This window comes from Artemia sp. Qi Xiang Cuo, chromosome 10 (genome assembly GCF_049724085.1).
Source record: "Artemia sp. Qi Xiang Cuo chromosome 10, ASM4972408v1, whole genome shotgun sequence".
Classification (NCBI taxonomy): domain Eukaryota; kingdom Metazoa; phylum Arthropoda; class Branchiopoda; order Anostraca; family Artemiidae; genus Artemia; species Artemia sp. Qi Xiang Cuo.
The window spans coordinates 29413947-29434577 of NC_142803.1; the positions used below are offsets into that span (position 1 = coordinate 29413947).

Below are 20631 nucleotides of genomic sequence, written 5' to 3' on the forward strand. Positions count from 1 at the left end.
TCAATAAAAAAAACTGAGGTATTATCATTTAAAAATGATAGCCTTTTATCCCCCCTTCCTATAGGCAATAGCATATAATCTTTTTTAGAAATCATATTTTTGGGGTCACTTCCGTTTCAATCTTCAATTCCCCAACCTTGTACATGGTGTATAGCTAAATTTCGTCTAAAAAGAAGGGTTTTTTTGGGGGGGGGATTTTCAGAAAGAAGATTGTATTTTCTTTAGTCTATCAGGCGTTCAATAATTGTTTATAAAACATTAAGTAAGGAGCGACATTAAAACTGAAAACGAACAGCAATTATTCCGTATATGAAAGGGGCTGTCCCCTCCTCAACGCCTAGTTCTTTACGCTAAAGTTTGACTCTTTTTCACCACTCTACTTTTTAAAATAATAAAAAAAACTTTAGCATAAAGAGCGAGGCGTTGAGGAGGGGACAGCCCCATTCATATACGGAATAATTGCTGTTCGTTTTAAGTTTTAATGTCGCTCCTTTCTGTCAGTTTAAAAAACTTGTTTTTTTTTATTAATGTTATAAAGACGATACTTTTGTCAGCATATGAAGAACCGTGTATATTGCAATTGTATCTTTCTGATTTATGTGTAAAGTAACACAAGAGACGAAAATTCACGAAGAAGAGAGTAGTGAAGAATTATGGTATACAAAGTAGTATTTGGCAGGGATAGTCACTAGTGATACACCACCAGGGGTGGCACCGCGATTGGGTGATTTACGGGGATTCGAGGAACCATTTTTTTTGTGGGGTGGGGGGGTTGACACATAGATTTTGAGGTAAATTCCTGAAAATTCGGGATAGTGAAAGCTTGATTTCTAATCAGGAAAATCGAAATACTTAACCACACAAGAAAAGAAAACCTCCGACTTTGCGGTTGGCGCAATAAAGAATTGCCGCACAGTTAATTCACAGTCAGCCGAACGCCGCCATCTCTGCCGGCGGCGGCGCACCGGCGTTGTTGCGACACTTCGGCGGCGTTCAACCGGGCCTCTCGTTGGTGGCGTTCGGTCGATTTGCCGGCGTGGCGCCGGAGTCTAGTTCAAAACACAAGGACTATTTTCACCTTTACGCAATGTTCCTAAATACATATGCAATCTTTCGACGACTCGATTTATATTTATTTATTTGTTATGCCGAAGTACCGCCTTAAAATTGTTGTGGTTTTCTTTGCTGGAACATGATACTCTCTCTTTCGCTTTTTTAATTTGCATATTTTGGATAGATTATCCTTGGATTTTTACTTCTTTAAGTGTTTTATAACTACTTTGTAATTGAATATCTACCAGTAATTCAGAAAGAACTTAAATGGAGTGATATATCTAATTACGGGTTAATACTTTTAATTAGGAATTTATATTTAATTAATGTCTTAATTAGAAGTTTTTACCGTCACTATATATGTTCATCTCAACTATAAATGTAAATAGAAAGACAGTATTATCAGAACACTTAATAATAAGAAGGAAAAACAAATACGAATTATATACACAGTCAAATGGTACGTCCACCCACAAACTTAGGCTGCAAGAAGTGTGTGTCACTGTTGCAGTAGTTTGCGATGTTTTTATAACAGTTAATAAAAAAAAAACGTTTTCCAAAAAATAAGTTTTTCAAAGAAAGGTAAAGAACTCCATTAAACAGAAAATGAGCAAAAATAAAATCAAATAATCTATCAAGCGTGAAACTACGACAAATCAGCTTCGAAAAATAAATGAAACCCAAAACGAACAGAAATTACAATAAATAACCGAGTCAAACTCAAAACGAGCAGAAATTAACATAAGTTGGGCTCAAAACCCCTATGCCTTCCCAAGGCCAGAACATAATTTGTACTTTACTGAAAAAAATACAAATGAATGTGCATTGCCAGTTTAATATACATATACTCATATTTAGCAACCAAAATGTTAATATTATTTGATTTATTAAAGTTATAAAAGTAAAAATTTATATTTTTTTCAGTAAAGTGCAAATTATGTTCTGGTCTTGTGAAGACATATGGGTTTTGAGCCCAATTTATGTTAATTTCGGCCTCGTTTTTAGTTTGAGTTTATTATTTATTGTAGTTTTTGTTCGTTTTGGGTTTCATTTATTTATCGATGCTGATTTGTGGTAGTTTCACGCTTGGTAGACTATTCGATTTGATTTTTGCTCATTTTTGTTTAATGGAGTTCTTTATTTTTCTTTAAAAAATTTATTTTGTGGAAAAAGTTTTTTTTAATTAATTTCTGTTCGTTTTATATTGACATAGTCTTTTCAGGGAAGAAGAAAATAATGCTTTCAATCTTTTTGTTTTTTTTAAGACTTTATAGTTTGGCCTGCTATTTGTATGCTAGGAAAAAATTTCAGCAATTATTAACAAAATACACCCTTTTAAAAATCTGGACTCAAATAGTAGTGTTTAATTTAGTTTCATATCTCCTCTAGTTGACCTAAAATGGAAAACTTGATACCATTAAAAAAAAATCAGCTAACTTTCTTTTATAGCGTGGATACACCTAAGCTAATTTTACTTGATTAAATTTTATGAGCGGAAATAGCCCCGAAAGTTTGAACATAATACCCTCAGTCGTTCTTGGGATACTACTGAGATGCCTTATTGGGAATCAGCATTATCACAGTGCGTTTTGATTTAGTTTTTAAACATAATGTGCAAAAGGGAGGGTGGGCGTGGGAGGGGGATTAGGTGCCCTCCAATCACTTTTGACTATTAAAAGGGGCATAAGCCCTTTCTATTTTCAATCGACTAATTTCTTTTCGAAGTTCCTACGACAGCTCCATCGATACGAAGCGCCCTGGTCTAAACAACAACAATAACAAAAAAATTATACATTATACCCACTTCGATCTTTACTATAAAAATGTCAAGCCTGCCAATCACTTTCGACTATTAAAAAAGGCACTAGGCCTTTCGATTTCCAATCGAGTGAGCCCCTTTGAAACGAGAATGCTTTCTATATAAACCTTATATGCCCCAAGGGCATAAATTACAACCCTTACCCTAAGGTCTGTTAGGGTGGTTGTCATCCTCTAAGACCTAATTTCCAGAACTTTCAACTACGTTAAACCAAATGGATATTTCAAAATTTTGATTGGATCTTTTTGGGGAAATGATGGGCGTGAGAAGGGCGTTAGTTGCTCTCCAATCACTTTCAACTATTAAAACTGCCACTAGCCCTTTCAATTTCCAATCAAATGAGCCTTTTTGAAGTTTCTAAGACAACACTTTCAAAAAAAAACCTTATATGCCCCAGGCCATAAATTACAACCCTGGCCCTGAGGGTTGGGGGGGGGGTGTTGTCATTCTCAAAGACCTAATTTCCAGAACATTTTACTACGTTGAACAAAATGGATATCTGAAAATTTTGATTTGATGTGTTTGGGGGAATGTTGGGCTTGAGAGGGGGGCTAGTTACCCTCTAATCACTTTCGCCTGTTAAAAACGGCACTAGCCCTCTCAATTTTCAATTCAATGAGCCCCTTTTGAAGTTTTACGACCACTCTATCTATAAGAACCTAATATGCACCCAAGGTACAACTTACAATCTTAGCCCTTGGGGTTCAAGGGGTTTTCTCATCCTTAAATACATAATTTCCAGAATTGTCCGCATCTTTGAACGATATGGCCATCTCTAAACTTTGACTAAATCTATTTGGGGACATGGTGGGCGTGAGAGGGGGTTAAATACTCTCAACTCACTTTTGACTATTAAAAAGGGCAGTTTCACTTTCCAATCAAATGAGCCATTTTTGAAAATTCTACAACAAGTGTCTAAATAAGCCTTATATGCCCCCAGGGCATAACTTATACTCCTTGCTCTTAGGCCTCTGAGGGGGTTATCATCTTCAAAGACATAATTACCAGAACTATCAACTACTTTGAACAAAATAAGTATCTCAAAATTTTGATTGGATGTGTTTGGGGATATGGTGGGCGTGAGAGGGGCGTTAGTCGCTATCCAATCACTTTCGACTATTGAAAAGGGCAGTAGACCTCTCATTTTCAAATTGAATGAGCCCCTTTTGAAGTTTTACGACAATTCTATCTATAAAAACCTTATATGCCTCCAGGGCATAACTTGCAACCTTTGTCCTGGGGGCTCAACCCTTGCACTGAGGGCTCTGAGGGGGGTTATCATCCTAAAAGACATAATTTCCAGAACTTTGAACTACGTTGAACAAAATGGATATCTCAAAATTTTGATTGGATGGGTCTGGGAAAATGGTGGGCGTGAGAGGGGCCTTATTCACTCTCCAATCAATTTTAACTATTAAAAAAAGCACTAGCCCTTTCAATTTTCAATTAAATGAGCCCTTTTGAAGTTTCTACGACAACGCTTTCAATAAAAACCTTATATACCCCCAGGACATAACTTACAACCTTTGCCCTGAGGGCTGTGGGGGTAGGGGTTGTCATTCTTAAAGACCTAATTTTCAAAACTTTCAACTACGTTGAACAAAATGGCTATCTAAAAATATTGATTGGATGTGTTTGGGGGAAAGGTGGGCGTGTGAGGGGGTTTAGTTGCCCTCAAATCACTTTCGACTATTAAAAAGGGCACTAGCCCAGGGACGTACGCAGGGGGGCCTCCGGGCCCGGCCCCCCTCCCCGAAATCTCACAATTTTTTCATTTTCCCATAATTTTCTGATTTTTCTCACAGAATAATGGGCTTGAAGGATTTGCCCCCCCCCCCCCAAAAAAATTTCTGCGTACGTGCCTGCACTAGCCCTTTGAATTTTCAATCGAGTGAAGCCTTTTTCAAGTTTTTACGACAGAGATTTCAATAAAAACCTTGTATGCCACCAGGGCATAGCTTATAACCTTTGCCCTGAAGAATTTGGGGGGTGGGGGGGGGGTGTCCTGCTCAAAGATATAATTTCCTGAACTTTAAACTGCGTGCAAAATGGCTATCTCAAATTTTTGATTGGATGTGTTTGGGGAAATGATGGGCGTGGAAGGGGTGTTAGTTGCCTTCCAATCACTTTCTACTATTAAAAAAGGGCACTATCCATTTCAATTTCCAATCGAATGAGCCCTTTTTGAAGTTTCTACGACAACGAGCTCTATAAAAACCTTATATGCCCCCAGGGCATAACTTAAAACCCTTGCCCTGAGGGCTGTGGGGGGTTGTCATCCTCAAAAACCTAATTTCCAGAACTTAAAACTACGTTGAACAAAATGGCTATATCAAAATTTTGATTGTATGTGTTTGGGGAAAAGGTGTGCTTGAGAGGGGGGTTAGTTGCCCTCCAATCACGTTCGACTATTAAAAAGGGCCCTAGACCTTTGAATTTCCAATCAAATGAGCCTTTTTTGAAGTTTCTACGACACCGCGGTCTTTAAAAACCATATATGCCCACAGGGCATAACTTACAACCCTTGCCCCGAGGGTTGTGGGGGATTGTCCTTCTCAAAAACATATTTTCTATCTGGAAATCAACTACGCTGAACAAAGGCCTACAACCCCGGGATTCGGTACGAAACGCGTATGAGCGTGTAAAGATACTGCCAGCTTCCGGATTACGGGAGTTGTATACACTTCTATTCATTTTTAGGATTCAAAAGGGTATAAACTTCCCGTGATTTGATAGCTTAGCAAATCTGAGATCTTCCGTCCATGATTATGATACCATGTCATCTGTAGAGATTAATATTCCGCTGGTTGTTTCGGCCCGATCGATGCTTTCTATGCTTCATAGGGGGATCAGAAGTTGGAACCATCTTGATCAAAATATAAAAAATATAGGTGATATTTCTTTGTTTAAGATAGTAATTAAAGGGATGCTTTAGTTTTTTTTTTTTTTTTTTTTAAAGATAATGGTAAATATATGTGGCTCCTGGGGGTGATGATTATGATTATGATAGTAAATTTAATAAAAACTTTAAGGTGTAAGGTTTGTGGTGTTGTTTGGGGACTGTGATATAGATAGGTTGTTTTTTTTTTTTTTTTTTTTTTTGTTATGTGAGTGTATTTTTTCCACCTCCTTGGACAATTTTTTACTTCTTGGGGTGGCCGTTAAACTGATGTTAAAATGTTTTTTTGTTTAGAATAAATCTCTCTCTCTCTAATCCCAAAGGCCCATTCACAATGTGATATTACTAATGCCGATATTCAGCAAGGACTAATTTGAGACAATCAGATTTTTCATAGGTTTCTCTGATTGGCTGAAAATTCCATTTGAAACTCTGATTGGCTCAAATTAGCGTTAGCCAAATCGGTACCTGTATCTTCTTCAATCTACAGAAAACCGTGTTGAGCAACATCCGTATTCAGCGTCATCTAATATCTGGCATATTTACCTACACATGCCCATTGTCAGTATAAAGTGTACGTTACTAAATTCCTTGACGTTTTAGGTGTGGATGGAAGAGATGGTGTAGATGGTCTCAAGGGCGACAGAGGAGAGCCTGGATTTGCAGGAATGCCAGGTAAGCTTTTAAAATTTTGGAAAAACAAAAAGAACGAGCAGCTTGTTTTTTTTTTTATTTAATGGACACCAAAATAAGTTGTAAAAAGAATGTAGAATTTTAAAACTTGTACACTTTAAAGTTTTAGGCTTGAGAACTAATATCAAACAATTCGTGGTAACGAACTGTAAGTAAGGAGTAACCCGGGTCAATAGTACCCGAAACTCTAAAAAACGGAATTCTGATACCAATAGATATATCAAAAGAATTGACTTATTATACTGATTTCAAATTTTAAGTTTCATTAAGTTTAGTCTTACCCATTAAGGGCTACGAGTCTGAGAAAATATGCCTGATTTTCGAAAAAAGGAGGAATCACACCCTAAAAGTCATCGAGTTTTAATGAAAATCACATCATCATATTCCGCGTATCAGAAAACCATACTGTACAAGTTTCAAGTTCCTATCTGCAAAAATGTGGAATTTTATATTTTTTACAAGAAGAAAGATCCCTTTTTTTTCAGGGATAATCGTATCAACTATATCCTAACAGTGTTGTAAGAGGGCTCAATCGAACGGAAATTAAAAGTTCTAGGGGCCTTTTTAAGTGACCAAAAAGATTGGAGGGCAACTAGGCCCCCGCCCCTTTTTTGCCAAAATCGTCCGATCAAGATTTTGAGATAACCATTTTGTTCATCATAGTTGAAGGCCCAATGACTATGCCTTGGGATATAATGTCCCCCCCCCAAAACCCTAGGGGAAAGGTCTTTAAGTTATAAAATTTGCCCATTGTTTACGCATAGTATTTGTTTTTAGGATGTATGTATACATTTTAGGGTGGGGGGGGCGAATCTTTTGCTGGGGTTTTTCCATGGGGGAATTTTCCATGGGGAGGGAAGTATGCAGGGGGTGAACTTGTCAGGGGAAATTATACTATGAGGAATTTGCAAGAATTCCTATACAAAATTATTTGTGTACGTATGTCTTGCTTTCTCTTTTCCGTCTCAATTTTACACGGGGAGCTGTTAAAGATAATTGTCCTGGGTAAATTTTCACTGAGATTGAATTGTCTAGAGGATATTTCCATGGGGAGGGTATTTCTCAGTGGAGGTGGGGTCAGACTTCCTGGGATTTATTTAAAAACGATCATAAATTTAATTAAAAAAAAACAAGTACTTTCAACTGAAAGTAAGAAGCAACATTAAAACTTAAAACGAACAGAACGACTCCTGAAATACAAGGGTCGTTTAATTAGAACAGTAAAAACCTTTTTAAAAGTACTAAAAAGCTTTAGCGTAAAGAGTGAGGTGTTGACTAGGAGGCAACCCCCTTCATATGCGTAATAATTTTTCTTCGTTTTAAATTTTAGTGTTGCTCTGTACTTTCAGTTGAAAAAAACTTTATCTTTGTATTTAATATTCTGTCAGAGCTATGTTCTTTTTCATTCTTTTGAATAATTCTTTGAAATATTTTGTTATTTTATGTTTATATAAATTGTTTTATAGATTCTTTATCTTATCTTTTTGTTTTATTATTTTCATTTTATCGGATGATGGAAAATATGGTCCTTTTAGAGGATTGAATAATAAAAAAACAAGTTTTTTCAACTGAAAGTAGGGAGCAAAGGTGGAAGACGTTGTAAGAGGTGACACAAAAAGTATTATTTTCAGTGCTATTATGTTCAAGGTCGGGGACTGTAATTCCTCTATCAATGGTTTTCGACCTTGCTGATTCCAATGGTGTACTTTTCATTTCGATTTGAAGAAAGCCATATGGCACTTATGGCTTGTGGCGCTTATGGCACTTATGGTGGAATTGACAAAAAGCACCTAGATATGTGCAAACGTTTTCAAATGAGCCATTAAACATCACTCTAAGAAGTTCTGGTAGCCCAAAAGTACCAGCTTTTTCAATTGAGACATGGCACAAAAAAGTGCCATTTTTAGTGCCATTTGAAACTTGCAGATAGTGGAATTTACAGGAAGAACGTAAATACGAGCAATATTTTTTATATGAGCTCTCAAAAATCTAAGATGTTCTGGTAGCCCGCTAGCCCCACTCCTTGAGAAATGGCATAAAAAGTACCCTTTTTCGGGCCATATGGCACTTGCGGATGGTGGAATTTATATAAACCACGTACGTATGAGAAATAGCTTTTGAATCAGCTCTTAAGCGTCTTTCTATGATGTTCTAGTAACCCGCTAGGCCTGGAAAAAAGAAGAAAACGAAAACCGTTTTAACTTTTTTTTAACTTTTAGTAACTATGGGCTGTGGTTCGCTCTTTACTGGGTTGCAGCTAATGTTTCAACTCTGACAAAGAGTTCATTGCAAATTCTCCCAAGGAAATACTACTTACTTACTTAGGTCCCGGCCATCCTCGCGGGACATTTTGGGGCCACTCCTCTTGCTAGCTCATGCGTAAGGGCTTGGTACATTGCTCTATCTGGTGCGATACGTGATAAATGGGCTATCTTGACGTTGTCGAAGTGGAAATTCTCCATCCATCGTTTTCGTGGTCTGCCTCGTGGGCGAAGGCCATGGAGGGATCCTTCAAGGGCGATTTTAGGAAGGCGGCTCGGCTCCATTCGCTTGACGTGGCCGAACCAGCGCAGTTGTTGCTTCTTAATTTTATTGAGTATGGTTTCAGTGGACTGGAGCCTTTGACGTACTTCCACATTTGTGATTCGGTCAGTGTATTTGATTCTAGAAATGCGACGGAGGCATCTCACCTCAAAAGCTAGAAGTCTTTTTTCGTCTTCGGTTTTCAGAGTCCATGTTTCACATCCATAAATAACTATGGGGACTACTAAACTGTCGAATAGGCGCATTTTGAGTTTGTTGGATAGGTGGCTACTTTTCCAGAGTTTGGCTAGTCTTCGGAAGCTAGAGCTAGCAAGTACAAGTCGACGTTTCACGTCAGAGCCATGGCAATTATCTGAGGAGAGTAGGCTACCAAGGTACAGGAAGTGACCAACCGTTTCAACCTGTCTCCCGCCTATGGTGATAATGGGTGGGTTGTCTAGTTCACGTATCGTAGTTACCATTACTTTGGTCTTGCTGGCATTAATCTTCATCCCGAAGGGCTTTGTGGTATCGTAGAGTTTATCAGCTTGTGCCTGCAGTTCCTGTGTAGAGTTGCCTAGTTCATCAATATCATCAGCATAGGCAAGATTCTCTATTAGCACTCCTCCTATAGTTGCGCCAAATTCCGACTGCATCATCGACAAAACGGCATTTAGAAAGAGGTTGAAGAGATGTGGTGATAAGATGCAACCCTGGAGTACTCCTGACAAAGTTGTTAACTCTTCTGACAACCCATCAACGGTTATTACTTGGCCTCGGAACTGGTCGTACAGACTCTTGATTATTTGGACTATCTCATAAGGGATACCGTAGTGAAGGAGGATATGCCATAGTCCTTCGCGCCATACCCAAGGAAATAGTTAACATTGAAATCTGTGAAATTTAATAGATGGTAGAATTTGTAAAAATCTAGTAAATATAAGCAATAGCTTGTAATTGGACCATTAAACATCTATCTACGAAGGTGCGGTAGCCTGCTAATGTTTCAGTAGCTTACTGGTGAGCAGATGATTTATGAAACTTACTAAGGAGGCTGAAAGGGGGAGTCTATGGGTAGGATTTTTGTAAACCTTCAGTCAAGGGTTCTGGAACATAACTATGACAATAGTACCTGTTTTGTACTTCAGAGCTTTTCCACTTAAGAACTGGCACCAAAAATGTTGTTTTCAGTGCTATATTTCAATTGCAATGGTAGAATTGATAAGAAAAAAAGCACGTTGATATGAGCAATAGCTTTCAAATGAGCCATTAAACATAACTCTAATGAGTTCTGCAAGCCCAATAGCCTCAGCTTTTCCACTTGATACAGGGCACCAAAAGTGCCGTTTTAGTGGCATTTGGAACGTGAAGATAGTGGAATTTTTAGGAAGAACGTAGATATGAGCAATATCTTTCATATGAGCTATGAAAAATCTGTCTACGACGTTATGGTAGCCTGCTAGCGCCCCCACTTCAGAAATTGCTCAAAAACTGTCATTGTAGTGCCATGTGGCACTTGCAGATGGCAGAATTTATAAAAAGCAAGTAGATTTAAAGAAATAGCTTTTGAATGAGCTATTAAGCATCTCTCTATGATGATCTGGTAACCCCTAGGCCTTGAAAAAAAAAAGTAAAAAAGACGGGATACAGATCACTGCTACTTACTTACTTTACTTTACTTTCGGCGGGGACCAGACGATGAACTGTCCTTCCCGGCACCAAAAGATCTTGGAATGACTTCCGACGACCACTTGGACCTGTCGGCTGCAGCTTCTCCGGCGATCTTCAGCCAGTCTTTGTCCCATCTCTGACCGTGTCTCTTGAATCCTCCCCACGGTTCCAGGTCCTCCTTGTATTTTTGCCGCAGGTTCTTCTTTTGTCCACCTGGTTTACGTTTCCAGGAGGGGACTGGTTCGCAGACAAGGACGTCTCGACATATCGTGCCTTCGGGACGGCGCAATGTGTGGCCCAGGAGCTTCAGGCGACGGTTTTTTAATGGTAAGCGATAGCTCTTCTGATTGGCCACAGCGACTCCTTATTTCATTATTGAAAATCCTGTCGTGTCCGATATAACGGAGGATATAACAGAGGCAGCGGTGGTCAAACACATCCAAAGTTCACGCGTCCTCAGCCTTGATCAGCCGTGTCTCGCAAGCATAAAGTAGTACTGCTCGAACATTTGTAACATAGATTCTGACTTTTGTTTTGGTTGAGATCTCCCGTCTGGTCCATAGTGCTTTTTTCGGGCTAGTAAAGACTCCCCAGGCTTTTTCTGTGCGGGTAGAGATATCCCTTTCAGCTCTGCCATCTGGTGTTATGATAGAGCCAAGATACTTGAATTCTTCGACGTTTTCTATTGGCTCGCCGTCAAGGGTAACCTGGCAAGGAGTGGGTTGGTTGAGAGCCAGTACTTTAGTCTCTGCGCCACTGATGGTCAGTCCGATGCGCTTTGAGACCTCAGAAGTATCTTCAATCATGCCTTGCAAGCTGTCGGCTGTGGTTTCGAGCTCAGCAACGTTGCCTGCGAAGTTCAAATCTGTCAGGGACTGGAGGAAACCATTTATTTTGGCGAAAACTATTCTGCTATGGCTTCTGATTGCATTATTCATGATCCAGTCTATCGCGTAGTTGAATAATATAGGCGAAAGAGGGCATCTCTGCTTTACACCAAACTCAACTGGAAACTTAGGGGTGTAATTGCCAGAAACACGGATGCAAGTCTCAGTGTCCTTATACGCACTTCGGAGTATCTCAATGATATCTTGTGGCGTACCGTCTTCAGCCATAATTCTCTATAGCTCCTCTCTTGTGAGGGAATCGAAGGCAGCTACAAAATCAATAAAAGCAATGACAAGGGGTAGACGATACCTACTGTACTGCTGAAGGATGAGACGAATCGTGAATATCTGTTCTGGACAGCCTCTGCCTGATCTGAAGCCTGCTTGTTCAGGACGGGTTAACTTGTCATGTGCGTCTTTGAATCGATTCAGAAGAATGCCGCAGAAGTTCTTTATGGTATGGTCGATCAAGGAGATACCTCTATAGTTTCCGCAAATGGCCTTATCTTCTTTTTTGTATAGCGGAATGAGGACTGATACTTTCCATTCCTTTGGGAAGGTCTTCGTCGTCCATACCTGGACAAACAGGTCGGTTAGGCGGCATAGTAGAGTTGGTGAGGACTTGAACATTCCAGAAAGAGATCCCGTGCTCTCCAAGAAGTTTATTTTTTGCATGTACTTCAGCGCTTTTCGTACGTCCGCAATACTTGGCGGATCGAGGTTTATTGCGTAGGGCTCTCTATCAGCACTCAAGAAGGCAGGTAAATCGCACCGGGGTTTGACAGGATTCAGTAGCTCAGAAAAATGCTGTCACCAGCGTTCCATGCGTCCTTCTTCTGTTCGGATGAGTTCTCTGAACTTATTTTGCGCTACAGGAGCTTTTCCTGTCACTTCTTTAAGGAGTTTGAACATTTTCCTGCTGCTGTGGTTCTTGGACGCTTGTTTCAATTTAGTCACCAAATCGAACCAGTACTAGTCTATCTCTCGTTTCAGTGACTGTTTAATTGGTTAGCGGGCCAGTTTTAAGGGGTCTTATGCACCTCCCACGAGGGGTAACTTCTTCTCAACTAGTTTTATAGTGCGGTCGGGTATCCAGGATTCGTGTTCTTGTTTTGTTTGACAAAGCACCTCCTTAGCTAAGTTTTGTGTTGCAATTTTTATCTCCGCCCATTCTTCTTTGGCGTTAAAAATAAGGTTCAAAGATTTGAACCAGTTGCTTAGCTTTAACTCGAAGTTAGCTTTAATTTCCGGGCATCTTAGTTTCGACACATCGAAGCGCTTCAATCACTTCAGATCCCTGCTACCGATGCAAAAAAGCGATTTTTATTTGTTACTCAAGAACGGGGACTGTAATTTCCCTGTACAAGGTTTTCGACCATGCTGATCCCAATGGTACACTTTTCATTTGGATCTGACGCCATTTTTGAGGGGTTTCTGGCTTTTTTCGAAATCACTATCAATTTCTTTTTGCAATATAATTTTACTTTTAAGACGAACCGAAATAATAGTTACCATTCCTGAATCAGTGCCAGATTGCAACTTTTGGTACCAATGGTACCCAATTTTGGTACCCAATTTCTTTTCACTAGGCAGTTTTGTTCAAAACGCGTTTTTTAACTTTTAGGTACTATATGGGCTGTGGTTCTCTCTTTACTAGGTTGCAGGTACTGCTGCAACCATGATCCCCGCAAACACCCCCCAGCTTCGCACTCCCATCTTCTTTTCAGAAAAAAATGGTTGTATTTTATTTGAAACTGAATCGCGAAATGATTTTCAATCTGTATTATTGGAGGATTGAAGGAGTCGTCACATGAAACAGGAAATCTTATGGTCAGAACAGTCATAGTAAAAGAATTTCCATTGGAAGGTTCAGGTTGGGAGTTCGGTAACGATAGTGGACGTATTTGGCGTATGAGTGAGTAGTTGTGGTAATTGTGGTCAAGGTCAGTAGTAGGAATAATTTTTGTTGTTTTTTTAGTTCGGAGAAAATCAGCCATCAACTAAGGAAATATTTAGTCCTACTTACCGTATTTTGATTTTGGACTTGCATATTGTTATATTGCCCTCAAACATAACAAACAAGTGCAAAAATCGTTGAATACCAACTTTTGTGGAAATCAAGCTCTATTTCTGTACTACCTATATAACATGTATGTTGCAACTTTGACTTCTAATGTTGCAACATTAATCTCAGATTTTTTATCAAAGATCTTACAAATCTTTAAATACGTACTTTGGTGGAAATTAAACACCATTTGTTAAATTGACAGGTTTGTGGTGTCCACCAAGGCCCTACCCAGAGGGGGCTTTTGAACCCCCTCCCCCTTGAAATATTTTTCAGACTCGTAAAAACATCAAAAAATGGATATAAACAAATTTTGTATGCGTTTTTTGAGTTTTTTGTGGAACCCCCCCCCCCTCCGAATTTTTTTTTAGTAAAACACCCTCCGAAAAAAAATCCTGGGTGGCCACGGCTATACTTTGGGTCCTCTAATCGTCCAGACCTAAAATTCTTGCATAACTATAATTTTAACAAATTTGCCATTAACTTGTGTCAATGAAGCTTCTGTTTTAAATTTACTATTTGCATAGTTTTCAGCCCTTGCCCCTGGCGTATAGCCGCAACTTCGGTAAAATAAAACACTTTGTGAAATATGCCCTTAATTTGTATCCATTTCGGACTTTTATATTGCAATATTTGCTGCAGATTTCCAATCAACAACCCCAAAATACAAATACAAAATTTGATGAAAATCAAACACTGTTTGAGGAATACATACTTATGGTGTTTTGATTTTGACCTTCCATCTTACACTATCAGCCTCAGATTTTTTATTGTCATTAGGCTTAGAAAACGTAAATATTAACTTTATTTGAAATGGAAAACAATTGCTAAAATACCTACAAAATGTACTTCGATTAATGCATTGTGGGTTGTAGGCGGGGTAGCGTTCAGGGAGTGTGATAAATGTGGCTTGGGTTCAAGGGATCCAACTTGGGTCTCAGTAATGGTTCTAGGCGTTTAACCCCCCCCCCCCCAGGAAATACCCCCCACGCAAAATGCCCCCGGAAAATACCCCTCCCCCCTCGACGAAAATATCCCGCGGAAAATACCCCCTGGAAAATACCCTCCGAGGAAAATATCCCCCTCCCGCAGAAACTAACCCCCGGAAAATACGCTCCCATGAAAAATAAGGCTTTCCAAATTTGAGAATTTTATTTGAGTTTTTTTTCCGTAGGGAGAAGGAATTTTGGTACTTAAGTATTATAGCCACTCACTCATGTTTACACTGTGTAAAAATTGAGAACAAACCGGTTTCTTCGTTAGTTTCTTTCAGCTTAACGTGAGACAAGACAAAGACAGGAGAATAGATGGGAAATACATAACTTGGGCTACATATTCGCACATAAAGGCGGCGGATAAACTATTTGGACAGTTTGAAGTCAGAAAACAATTCTTACTTAATAATATGCAGAATAATTGTACCTAACACATTTTGCATGCAGACCAGCTATACTTTATCCCCCCCCCCCCGATGTGCAAATATATAGCGCAAATTTGTTTCTAAAGTAAAAAAGAAACTAACGTTTTACATATCGTAAACTTGAGTGAGTGGCGTATAATATACAAGTACCGAAATTTTTCATACAGAGAGAGCCAGATTTCCCGGTATTATTTAAAAACGACCAAAAATTGAATTAAAAAAACAAACAATTTTTTTCAACTGAAATTAAGGAGCAAAATCAAAACTTAAAATGAACAGAAATTATTACGTATATGAAAGGAGTTGCCCCTTCGACAAGACCTTGTTCTTTACGCTAAAGTTTTGGCTTTTTGTCCTAATTATAAAAGAACAATTCATGAAATACATGGCCGTTTAATTAGAACAATAAGCTTTGTTCTAAAATTATATAAGAAAAATTTTAGCGTAAAGAGCGAGGCCTTGAGGAGGAGGCAAACCCTTTCATATACGTAATAATTTCTATTCATTTTAAGGTTTGACGTTGCTTCTTACTTTCAGTTGAAAAATTTGTTATATTTAATTACTTATAGATAGTATTTGTTAATGGGAAACATACGGAACAAGTTTTTTAAAGAAAAGTAAAGAGCCTCATTAAACCAAAAATGAGCAGAAATAAAGTCAAATAATCTTCAAAGTAAAAACCATGGAGTCTTATAGAAAACAAGAAACAAAAATATATAAAACAATTTTTTCTATGAAAAAGACTATGTCAATAAAAAATGAACAGAAATGAACTTTAAAAATTTTTTCTACAAAACAAGTTTGTCAGAGAATAGTAACTCGTTAGGCCAAAAATTAGTAGAAATAAATTCAAACAATTTACCAAGCGTAAAACTACCACAAATCACCATCAATAAATGAATTAAACCCAAAACGAACAAAATTACAATGAAAAATCGATTCAAACTTAAAACTAGCAAAAATTATCATGAGTAGTGCTTACAGCCCCCACACCTCCTCGAGACCAGAACATAATTTGCACTTTACTGAAAACTAAACTACATTTTAAATGTTTTCACTTTTTTGGCATTAACAAATAAAGAAGTGTTAAAACTATAAGGAATAAATATCAGAATATGTATATCAAAGTGACAATACACGGTTATTTTTTTTATTTTTTTTCCGGTCTTGAGAAGACATGGGTGTTGTCAGAATTTTGTACTCCTTTAAGCTTTTCCTCGTTTTGATTTTGACTAGGTTATCTTTTGTAATTTCTATTAGTGTTTGGTTTCATTTATTTATTAACGGTGGTTTGTGGTACACTTGGAAGATAAGAAAAACTAACTCGTATTTTTGCAACGCTTTTGTCCGTAAAAACTTAAACAATAAGAATTTGTTGGTTCCCAAAGCCAATTATCCTTTCAAAAGATAGCTAAACCTTCTTAACTTTTTGGTGCCTTATGTTTTAGGTTAATTATGATGATTGTTCGCCTGTAGTTTTTTTTTCTTCTTCAGCTTTTTTTTTTTTTTTGGAGCCTGCTACTTCCAAAATTGCAGAAGATCGTATGGAAGTATCTTCAACAAAAATGGTTTTGCGGTTTTTTCTAAGTTTTTAAGATAATTTTGGTGTGTAAATTCCTCTATTTTCCGTTTCTTAGCACTTTTCAACGAAACTAAAAAAATCAAACTCAAATAAAATTCTCAAATTTGGAAACTTTATTTTCCACGGGGGGGATTTTCTGGGGGTATTTTTGACGGGGGAGGGGGGTATTTTCTGCGGTGTTTATTTTCTGGGGGAGAGGTCTTTTCCGCGGGGGGATATTTTCCGGGGGATAATACCCCTCGATATTATCCTTAGTTAGCCTTTTGGTTGCTCTGCTATAGCATAAGATGCTATTTTCCCTTACTCAAATGAGCAAAACCTAGATTCGTTTATAAGGCTTCGATATAATTTGGCCGGTCTCCTCCCTCTCTCTCTCCGGCCGGGCTCCTCTTTCTTGGGATTTCTTATTAAATGGATAACTTCAGAAAATAATGTTGTCCCCTGTCTTGTAGGGAATCCAGGCCCTTCAATTTTATTTCTGAGGAGAATACTAGAAAGCTTATAGCAATCGAAAATAAACTGAGTGCTAAGAAGACAGAACAAGGGTCAAGAAAACAGGATAGGGGACGAAATTATTTTCTAAAGTTATCCATGTAATAAGAAATCCCAGAAAGGGGAGCCCGGCCAGAGAGAGAGAGAGACGGCCAAATTATATCAAAGCCTTATAAAAAAATCTAGGTTTGCTCATTTGAATAAGGGGAAGTAATCCCTTCTGCTATAGCAGAAATACCAAAATAAATAGCTAACTAAGGATGGGTTCTAGGCGTTTAACCCCCCGAAAACTACCCAAACGTGTAAAATACCCCCCGGAAAATATCCCCCCACGAAAAATGCCCCCCGCGGAAAGTAACCTCCGTGGAAAATACCCCTTCCTTGGAAAATACCTTCGCGGAAAATACCCCCCCCCCCCCAGTGGAAAATAAGGTTTAAAAGTTTGAGACTTTTATTTGAGTTTTTTTAGTTTCGTTGAAAAGTATTCAGGAACAGGAAAAAGAGGAATTTACACACCGGAAGTATCTTAAAAACTTAGAAAAAAAAAACGCAAATCCATTTGTGTTGAAAAGACTTCCATGTGAACTTCTGCAATTTTTGGTAGTAGTGGGTGCCAAATTAAAAAAAAAATGAAAAAAAAAATATAGGCGAACAGTCATCAAAGTTAAGCTAAAAACATATGGCACCAAAAAGTTTAAGAAGGTTTAGCTTTCCTCTGAAAGGATAGTTGGCTTTGGGAACCAACAAATTCTTATTGTTTAAGTTTTTACGGATGAAAGCATTGTCAAATTCTACGAGTTTGTTTTTCTTATCTTCCAATTAAAAACTACCACAAATCATCATTAATAAATAAATGAAAACCGAAATTAACAGAAGTTGCAATAGATAGCCTAATCAAACTCAACGAGCAGAAATTAAAAGAAGAATGGCTGACAACACCCATGTCTTCTTCAGAACATAATTTGCGCTTCCTAAAGAAAAACCGTGTATTATCAGTTTGATATACATATTCTGATATCTATTCCTTATATTCTTAATACTTCTTTATTTGTTAATGTAAAAAAGTTTAAACATTTAAAATGTATTTTGTTGTTTAGTAAGGTGCAAATTATGTTCTGGTCCCGAGGAGGTGTAGGGGTTGTCAGCCCTACTCGTGTTAATTTTTGGTCGTTTTGAGTTTAAATCGGTTATTTATTGCAATTTCTGTTCGTTTGGGTTTAATTCATTTATTTATGGTGATTTGTGGTAGTTTTACGCTTGAAAAATCATTTGAATTTATTCCTACTTATTTTTGGATTAACGAGGCTGTTTACTATTTTTTGACAAACTTGTAATCTTTTTATTTTTTTTTCTATTAGACTCCATAGTTTTTACTTTGAAGATTATTTGACTTTATTTCTGCTCATTTTTGGTTTAATGAGGCTCTTTACTTTTCTTTAAAAGAATTATGTTTCCCATTAACAAATACTATCTGTAAGTAATTAAATAAAGAAAAAAACAATTTTTCAACTGAAAGTAAGGAGTAACATCAAACCTTAAAACGAACTGAAATTATTATACATAAGAAAGAGGTTGTCTCCTCCTCAAGACCTCGCTCTTTATGTTAAAATTTTCTTTACAGAATTTTAAAACAAAGCTTATTGTTCTAATTAAACGGCCACTGTGTTTCAAGAATTGTTCTTAAAGAATTAGAACAAAAGGTCAAAACTTTAGCGTAAAGAGCAAGGTCTTGTGGAAGGAGCAACTCCTTTTATATACGAAATAATTTCTGTTTGGTTTAAGTTTTGATGTTGCTCTTTACTTTCAGTTGAAAAAACTTGTTTTTAAATTTAATTTCTTATCGTTTTAAATAATACTGGGAATCCTGATCTCTCTCCATGAAAAATTTCGGTACTTGTGTGTTATACGCCACCCACTCAAGTTTACGATGCGTAAAACTAGAGAACAAAACGGTTTCTTTGTTACTTTAGAAACAAATTTGGGCTATATATTTGCACATTAGGGGGGGGGGTGGGGGGTAAAGGGTAAATTATAGCGGGTCTGCATGCAAAATGTGTTAGGTACAATTTTTCTGCATATTATGAAGTAAGAATGGTTTTCTGATTTCAAACGGTCCAAATACTCTCCCCCCCCCCTTATATGCAAATATATAGCCCAAATTATATATTTCCCGTCTATTTTGTGACTTGTCTTTGTCTTGTCTCGCGCTAAGCTGAAAGAAACTAACAAAGAAACCGCTTTGTTCTCGAGTTTTACACAGCATAAACATGAGTGAGTGGCGTATAATACATAAGTACCAAAATTCCTTCTCCCTATGAAAAAAAACTCAAATAAAATTTTTAAATTTGGAAATACTTATTTTCCACGGGGGGATATTTTCCGCAGGGGGGAGGGAGTATTTTCCGCGGGGGTTATTTTCTGGGGGAATTTTCCGGGGGCGGGGAGTATTTTCCGAGGGGGGGGGGGTAAACGCCAGCCACTCCCAATAATGCAGATTAAAATCTTTGCCTACTGCTTTTAACAAGGCGTGACGTCCAAAACTTAAACGCATGATAAGTAGGATTTTGAAGCATCTAAAAATTGTCCCAAGAAAACAAGGTACATCATTTCAGATATTTTTTATAAAATCTCACAAAAGATTAAAAAAAGGTGATAAGAATCAGAAGGCAAAAGAAAGGCGAACTATGGAACAATTGCGAAAAATAGATTTGTACCTCTTGTATTTTTTTTGAAAAAAACTTTTTAAAAAACTTGTATTTTTTTTTGAAAAAAACGAGGGGGGGGGGGGGTAAACGCCAGCCACTCCCAATAATGCAGATTAAAATCTTTGCCTACTGCTTTTAACAAGGCGTGATGTCTTACATTTATGAAATATGTACTTAATTTCAATAAATTCTTGTCGTCCGTATTACAATATTAGCCAACTATTTGCAATCTAGTTAATTTTTATTTCAAATACAAGTAAGGAACAACTTAAAAATTAAAAACGGGGAACAATTTCGCCAGTGAGGAGGAAGAATCTAACAGCAGCATAAAGTAAAATTTCACTTCTTCTTAATGCTGATTTCAAAGAGCTTCGGTCTATAAGGGGGAGGCGGGATTTAATGTTCCCGAAAAGAGGAGAGCATGGGTGCCCTTAAGCTGAATTTAGGAGGGGGCTTATCTGGTCTTATCGGCACTTCCAATGATGTGTAATAGAAATCACAAAACAAAAATATCACAGGCAGCGCAATAGCGCTGCTTAAGTAAAGAGCGATATGGGCACAATATATTATTATTTTTTATTTTTTTTACCAGGGCACTTCTAATAGAAAGAAATTTCGTAGAAACTTCAAAAAGAGCTCATTTGATTCGAAATTGACAGGGCTAGTACCCTTTTTAATAGTCAAAAGTGATTGGAGGGTAGCCAGCGCCCATCCCTCACGCCAATCATTTCCCCAAACGCATCAAAAAAAAATTTAAGACAACAATTTTGTTCAGAGTGGTCTAAAAGTCTGGAAATTATGACTTTGAGGATGACAGCCCCC

At 37.7% G+C, this 20631-nt stretch overlaps 1 protein-coding gene across 2 annotated transcripts in view; it reads left to right on the forward strand.

Moving 5' to 3' along the window:
* LOC148947640 (uncharacterized) overlaps positions 1 to 20631 on the forward strand; it is a 388863-nt gene that overhangs the window by 302245 nt on the left and 65987 nt on the right. For both annotated transcript variants that reach the window (XM_089095338.1, XM_089095339.1), the window contains one exon: positions 6375 to 6446. In XM_089095338.1, the coding sequence (XP_088951464.1) occupies positions 6375 to 6446 (72 nt within the window). The remainder of the gene's footprint in view (positions 1 to 6374; positions 6447 to 20631) is intronic.